At 61.0% G+C, this 7,115-nt stretch overlaps 2 protein-coding genes across 4 annotated transcripts in view; both read right to left on the bottom strand.

Moving 5' to 3' along the window:
* ICMT (isoprenylcysteine carboxyl methyltransferase) overlaps nucleotides 1-898 on the bottom strand; it is a 4,539-nt gene extending 3,641 nt beyond the window's left edge. Inside the window, exons 1-2 of the mRNA XM_010565383.1 lie at nucleotides 825-898; nucleotides 44-383 (exon numbers count right to left, since the gene is read on the bottom strand). Of these exons, the coding sequence (XP_010563685.1) occupies nucleotides 44-383; nucleotides 825-898 (414 nt within the window). The remainder of the gene's footprint in view (nucleotides 1-43; nucleotides 384-824) is intronic.
* On the bottom strand, nucleotides 790-6,887 carry ACOT7 (acyl-CoA thioesterase 7). Of its 3 annotated transcripts, XM_010565357.1 has the most exons (9): nucleotides 6,361-6,887; nucleotides 5,733-5,889; nucleotides 5,104-5,195; nucleotides 4,854-4,968; nucleotides 4,159-4,173; nucleotides 3,411-3,497; nucleotides 2,496-2,612; nucleotides 2,077-2,261; nucleotides 790-1,406 (listed from the first exon to the last, which is right to left on the bottom strand). In XM_010565357.1, the coding sequence occupies exons 1-9, from the start codon at nucleotides 6,472-6,474 to the stop codon at nucleotides 1,302-1,304; spliced, it is 987 nt and encodes a 328-aa protein (XP_010563659.1). In that variant the 5' UTR covers nucleotides 6,475-6,887; the 3' UTR covers nucleotides 790-1,301. The 3 variants fall into 3 exon arrangements, with proteins under 3 accessions (XP_010563659.1, XP_010563660.1, XP_010563658.1); XM_010565358.1 differs by lacking the exon at nucleotides 4,159-4,173 and having other exon boundaries at nucleotides 6,361-6,885; XM_010565356.1 differs by lacking the exons at nucleotides 790-1,406; nucleotides 4,159-4,173 and adding an exon at nucleotides 1,421-1,955.
* Between the last annotated feature and the right edge of the window lie 228 nt (nucleotides 6,888-7,115).

Genomic DNA, 7,115 nt, shown 5'->3' with positions numbered 1-7,115 from the left:
CCCCCCCCCCCCCCAGCGCCGCGCCCCGCCCCGCCCGCGTCGCCCGGGCAACAGCCGCGGCGCTCTCGCGAGAGTTGCGCCCCGCGCAGGCGCAGTATCTCCCCTCGGGCAGCAGCGGCGCCGCGCAGGCGCACTGGCCGCCGCCGCCGGGGGCTGCGGGGCGCTCCCGGAGCCGGTTTTTCTTTCGGTTGGTGTTTAATGTCGCAAACCGGAGCACCGAGGGGCGAAGGCGCCGCTCCCGGCCCGGGCTGTAACCTTCCGGCCACCGTCCCCTCACCACCCGCCGGGCTGCGGCCTGCGCGCCCGCCCTCTCCCGCTGTGGGCCCGGCCAGGGCGTCGGGCCTCGGCCCCGGGGCCCTCTCTCTCTGGCCCCTGCCCCACGCCTGAGAGGCCCACAGGAACGTGGTGTACCCCGCGGGGGAGTGGAGGAAACCGGCCTGCGGGCCCCAGGGTGACGAGCTGCCTGGGGCCCTCAGGGGCCGGTCCCGGGACGGCAAGGGTGGCCGTGGGGCTGCGAGCCGCACCGACCAGCTGCCCAACTGCGGGGGCCGGTCGGGGGTTCCCGTTAGAAGAGGCAGATTTTCTGCAAAACAAGGGCGGGAGGCTGCTGTGCCACTCCGGGGACCCTGGGAGGGGCTGGGGGAAAGGCAAGGGGCAGGGGAAGCGGCGCGAGTTTTTGGAATAAATAAAGCTCCTCAGCCGGAATTGCTGCTGCTCGAGACAAAAAAATAAAAGACACCCCCATTTTATTTCAGTCAACGACAACAGACTTTATTTATGCCACAGGATTCCTTAAATAACTTAGATGTGCACAGAGAAACTACCTAGAGATGTCAACAAAATGGTCCGAGACATTCAGTGCGATACCAGGGCGCGTTTCCCGTCGCGAGTATCGCATGTAAGCTTTGGTGTGCAGTTTTAGGACATAACTGGCAAGTTTAACACAGCATCACAAAGACTCGCGGCCTCACGCATCCCTCGTGCCGCCACGCGCCTCTGCCCCGCTCCGGCACAGGCGTTCTGCTTACAGGATTCAATGGTGAAAACAGGGCTCCAGAGGTGAATGGCAAGCGACCGGGAAGGCTCCCGGCAGCTTTCAGGGCGCTTAGGCCACCTAAAGCACAAGGTCTACGGGCGCTAAACCAGTCAGCAGTGAAGCAACCACGCTGCCGCGGCAGCTCCGGCAGCAGGCTGGGGCGGGCGAAGGTGCGAGGCCCGGCGCGGACCAGACACAACACTAACGGGAACCCAGACGTTCGGCGGGTGAAGGCTGCGAGAGCGCGGGGCGGCACGGGACGGGATCACTGCTGGGCAGCCTGCTGCATCTGCGCCTGCCGCTTGGCTTTTGTCTGGAGGTACCTGCCCTTCCCTTCCTCAAAGCGCCGCTTCTCATCCTCCGTCTCCGTCTGCCGGTGACAGAAAGAAAGCAAAGCCACCGGTGTTAGCTGCCTTGGGGCAGCATGGTTCTCCCACGCCGCATCTTGCAAGCGTGTGTGGGAGGGAAATGTGTCTCCCCTTACAGGAAAAGTAAAGGAAAACCTGCGCTCCGTGACATATATCTTTTGACAGCTAAGGTACTCCTGCACAGAGCAGGAGGAGACCTGCGCGGGCTAAAATATTAATCAAGAAACAGCCCCTAGTCAGCAGCGCAGTGTCAGCAAAGCCCTGCTGGCTTCAGGAGAGCTAAAAATAGGCAGGAGGGCTGGAGCAGGGATGCCACGGAGAGCGGGGATGGGGGACGCAGGGGCCTCTGTCGCTGCTCAGGGTCCCCTCCCGCGCATCTCTGGTGCAGGCAGGAGAGGAAGCTGCAGAGCCTGCATGCAGCCTGTCCTCAACCGCGAGAAAGGAAACCCCCCGCCCCCAATGTCTCCACATTGGCAATTTTCAACCAGAAGAAATTTCAGAAAACAACCCTGAAGCCCGCTCTGGAAAGGCTCGTTCAGGCTCATACTTTGCTGCTGAAAAATTCAAGGGAAGAGGATTTGTTGGACAAAAAAGCCAGCTGGGGTCTGTCCCGGGAGGAGCAGGAGAGGGGCTGGCCCGGCTGGCTTGCAGCCCAGCGGGGAGAGCTCTTACCAGCAGCTGTGGGACAGGCAGGGGCTTCCCCTCCTTGCTCAGGGAGACGTAGGTGAAGAAGGCGCTGACGGCACGGTACCGCTCCCGAGGCTCATCCACAAATGGGTCAGCATCCACAAAGACTTCGATTTCCATGGATTTATTGCTTGTGAAGGTCATGCGCCCCGAAATGGTGATGACGCTGCCTGCGAAGTGGAGAGGGGCCGGTTAAGCAGGTGGCCCCCACTTCTGCTCAGAGGAAGGGAGCAAGGGGTACCCCGCATGTTTAATGCTTAAGCCACATCTTAAGGGGAGCTTCTCAGCACAGGACAAGTCTAACGGGGACTAAATTTCTCTGCCACTGTGTCCCCAGCATGCACCCAGGGGAACCAGGACGTGGCACCGCAGGACAGCAAAATGCCCGCCCCCACCCCCGGTACCTTTTTTGATCTTCTCGTGGAAGTTGATGGCGTCCACCGAGGCGGTGACGATGTTGGTCTTGCAGTGGCGGGCAGCCACAATCCCGGCAACCTCGTCCATGAGCTTCATGGTGACACCTGGGTGGGGGGAGGCAGAGGGTCCTGTCTCAGGGAGGCCAGTGGGATTTGGGAAAAACCACGCGTAGGTTGGCAAGGCCTTTGCGTGACCAAAGCTACGCCGAGGAGTTGGACCAGAGATTCAATCTTCACTGCAGGAAAGCCCCGGTACCAGCACAAAGATTCCTGTCAAGAGTACCACCAGGGCGACATCCTCACAGACCTGGGCTTACGATTTAGGCCAGCTCTGGCTCTCCCAAACATCTTTAAGCAAACCTCAGCCTTGCAAGGCAGGATCAGTCCCACAAACCTCCTGCTTGGAAAAAGCTCTAAGCTGCATTGTTGTGGTTTGGGTTTATTTTTTCAAGGATGCAACTAGATGAAGAGCAGCATCCAGCGTCGTCCTGGCCCTCGGCAAACATGCCTCTCCCCGGGCTCACACCGCACCCATGTGTCCGCCCTGCCCTGCCTCCCTGGCAGGCAAGAGGCACTGCCAGCCAAGAGGAAATTACTCCAGCAAATTGCAGTCATTGTACGCTGGGTGTTTAGATTTGCAATTTAAGAGATGATGACAAAATTGTAGTATTTACAGCTTGAGTATGTCAGTTTTCAGGGCCTTTTTTTAAGCATAGAAAAAGACAAAGCTTTTATCACAGCTGAAGCAACACCAAACCTTACAGAGAGCGGGAATAGGCCTGCATGCCTTCAGAGGTGGAGCCCGCCTCCCGAAAACACCGAGACACACGAGTCGCTCTCAAACCGTGCTTCCGCTCCAGAGAAAAAACAGCCCAGCCATTGAATGGGGCAGCGCTCGCTCACCTCCATGCACGAAGCCCAGCAGCGTGCAGTCCGATGGTCCCACCAGGTGGATCAGGCTGGACTGGCTATAGCTGACGGTGTGCGGCTCTGGTTAGAGAAAGAGAGCAAAGTGGAGGTCAGAGCTGCTCGGCCAGCACCCGTACGCCACCGTATGGCCCTGTCTTAAGCCATCTGAAAGAAGAAAACGTACGGCTGGCTTGTGCAAAGCTGAAGTATGTTCCAATCAGCATTTAAATTGGCCCTGAGAAGCCCTGAGAGCAGAGGCTATTCACAACCTGATGGGCTGCCACCTCCTTCTAATGCCTCCCCATCAATTTTATTCCAGCTCAGCTCGTTTCTTCTTTTAAAGCTTTCAAAGAGCCCAAAAGCAAACGGGAGTGAACTGGACAGATGTGTGGCTGTATGCTTTCCCTCCTCAGGCCACCAGCCGCAGCTGAATCTCCCCAAACCTGCCGCTCAGCGGCGTCTCCAAAGAGCCACACTTTGCCCTTGGCATGAAGACCTCGGCCCCCACACCCCCCAGCCCCAGCACAGGCCGGTGACCTCTGACTCGCCACTAAATCCAGGCGACAGAAATCACACCCTCCAACTGCCAGCAGAGGAAACCCGTTCTCGGGGTTGGCTGCTTTTTCTGTCTAAAGAGAGACGCTAAGGGTGCTTAGCGCAGGAAAAACCAACCGAGCCCCCGACCGCTCGGCATCACCTCCTTGGGGAGGACACCCGCATGGCAGCGCCTTTGAAGCCTTACCTTTTGTCTGCCTATCTGTGAGCAGAAAGAACAGAGGGGAAAAAAGCATTTGAGCAACATTCATCCCGCATCACCCCCCCGACGATGCCCACATGCCACCTCTCCACCTCTGCCCAAGGACCATGGCCAGTCCTGGAGGCCACCAGCCGCTCACCCCTTTGGCTCGCCATCAGCGCTGCCACTGTGTTTCCAGAAGCCAGGGCAATGCTTTCGATAGGAAAGGTATCCCCAGCGCTCCCTTAGGGAGAGCGTGACCCCCAGCTCCTCCCCATAGCTCATCCTCCCCTTCAAACACCAGCCGATGAACTTCTTGCTAAAACCTGGCTTCCAGAGAGGGGCTGCAGCTGCAGAGTGTGCAAAACCCTCGCCCAACGCTTGCATTTACCCTACGCTAAGCAAAACTAGCTCCCGCTGCCCAGAAGAGCACGAGGGATGCAGGGAGCAGTGGCAGGAACCATGTTTTGGCAGAGGCCATCCCACTCACCAGCCCCAGCGGGGGATCACAGGTGCCCACCCAGCTCCCCCTCCGCTCCCACACCACGGCTCCAAAATCCCAGCCCCCTCCCCAGCGCAGCGTTTCGGAGCGCGCGCTTGCAGCCACGGGTGCCTGGGGACAGCTGGAGCTGCCTCAAGGACCGGTTTGGCCTCCCAGCATCGCCAGGATGCTTCCACAGGCCACGCACCGCCCGCGTTACCTGGGTTGATGACAGGGAAGATCACGTCGCCATTTCTCTGCTTAGTTTCCAGCCTATCCAGCTTTTGCTCCTCATAGCGCTTCTTCCCCTCGTCCTCCTGCTCCTTTCTGGCATACTGGAAGGAAAGGCTGGTAAAAACTGGGTTGGCAAAGCCACTGGCACAGCCAGAGGTGCCGACGGGGCTAGGTTAGTGCCGTTCTCCCGGAGAGGGCGAGCTCCGCTTTTTGGGGAGCAAAGCGAGCCATCCTACCTGGATGGGGGGAACCTCAAGGACCTTGTTCACGTTCTTCAGGGACAGTGGCACGTACCACAGCGTCGCCTTGTTCGTCACCTTCTTTGCCCCTGGAGGGGAGGGGGACAGAGGGTGACCGTGCTGACGCCAGCAGCCCTTCACCTGCTACCGGCGCTGCCACAGTCCGGGGCCTGCCACACACCAGCGATGCCGCCGGCAGCAGGCAGCCCCCTGCCCTGCCAGCTCCTGCTGGGCTTTGGCTTAGAGCAGATGTGACGATGCGCTTTTGGGAAGGCGACCCGGCAAGCGCAGCTGGTTGCCACAGTGACGGCAGGAAAAGGGCCTTTCTCAGGCCAAAGGCAGCCATGGGCAGCAAACCAGGCAGGAGGAGCTACCAGCGGGTTTTGCCATTCTTCGCTAAAAGTGATCAATGGAACTGTAGTCCCCAGGGAGCCTGCTTGGCTTCCCTTCCCAGCGCCACCACCCCCTGCCGCCGCCCCCAGCACTGTCAATAAAAAGGCAAGATCTCCCCTCTGCCCCATGCTGCTGGCAACGGTGGGCGGAGGACGGGGTCACCGCTGTGAGCTCTCAGCTTACACCACAGTTATTCCCAGAGTTTTGGGAGAGGACTGCTGGCAGCCACCCACCTGTTAAGATGTTTTCGGACATGACGTTGACCTGGACCTCCACAGAGTGCCGGGAGGTGTAGGTTATCTCGGCGCTGACGTTGGCCACCTCGCCGATGCACACTGGAGAGAGGAAGTCCGTCCGCTCCACCCGCGCCAGCGCGGCCACACAGGGCTCCTGGGGATGGCAGGACAGGGAGGGTAGCGGCTGCAGCCACACCGTGCAAGACCGCAGCCGGCGGCTACCCAGGGCCAGCCTGTGCCGCGCGCGGCTCTGGCACTTCCACCTCCGCCTTATCAGCCAGTGGCTGTGCTTCCTTCCCGGCCTGTAACCGGCACCGGGGCCGCCTCTGACTCGCCCTTCGCAGGAGTTAAACCATGAGTGGCGGCATAATAATGGTTCTGCTTGTAAAACACAGTTTCAGCAGGATGCTTCTGGCTACCGGGCTCATGCCCCGGCAGCAGCAGAGCCACCGGCGGTTTGCACGCAGAAGCGAGTGCTTCCGGTGTGGGGGGATGACCGGGGAGGCCCCCAGGGATGCCCAGCCATCCCGGGGGACCCCCGCGTCCCAGCAGAACCCTGTGGCACGGCAGGGGGGTCAGAGAGTCACCGAACTGGAGCCCTGCAGGTGCTCCAGTGCCTACTCACCCCAGCTTGGGAGTTGCAGTGGCGGGTGCTGATGATGGCTCCCGCCTCCTCGATCATCTTCAGGATGGTTCCCCCATGGACATTCCCCGCGACATTGGCGTCGTCCGGGCGCATGATCCTGCCAGGAGAGGGACACAGGAGCTTGCACCCCCCCTGCCGTGCCCCCAGCCCGGGTCCCGGTGCAGCCACCCAGAGGCACTGCCATCACCCTACCAGATGAGCTGCTGGGCCATCTCACCACGCTGAAGCCAGCAACGTCACTGGCGCTGCCTGCGCGCGGCTTCCTGTGAGCGGTGGTGGAAACCGCCCTAAATTACCGCTGGGAGTGGAAGGAGGCATTGCCCCTCTGCCGGGGGCAGCCGGCTGCTCGGTTTGGACTGCATCTCACCACCACCCCACTGCAGCAAACCGAGACGAGCCGGGCACGTGCCACCGCTCGACCCGGCTTCCTGGCAGCAGCAGCGGCGGCTTTTGCCGGAGCGGCAAATAATCAACCGGAGGAGGGAAGGCGAGGCGCGGTGGCGATGGGGCAATGGCTGTGTGCCGGCCTGAAGAGGAGCTGTGCTTCGGCAAGGCGGCCATGCCAAGGAGCCGCAGCGGGCAAACGCAGGAAAACCAGGGTGCGCCCTGCCCGCCCTGCCAGCTCACACCCACTGGGGAAGGGCACCGGTTACCGGGTGCTGTCACCCCGGCGCAGGCTGCGTCACGGGCGCGGGCAGCGCTGCCGGTGCAGGCGGCGTGACCAGTGCAGGCGG

Source organism: Haliaeetus leucocephalus, unplaced genomic scaffold (genome assembly GCF_000737465.1).
Source record: "Haliaeetus leucocephalus isolate CR32 unplaced genomic scaffold, Haliaeetus_leucocephalus-4.0 Scaffold190, whole genome shotgun sequence".
In the NCBI taxonomy this organism is placed as follows: domain Eukaryota; kingdom Metazoa; phylum Chordata; class Aves; order Accipitriformes; family Accipitridae; genus Haliaeetus; species Haliaeetus leucocephalus.
Note: the sequence above shows the minus strand (reverse complement) of the source record. Positions and strands in the feature narration are given on the sequence as shown.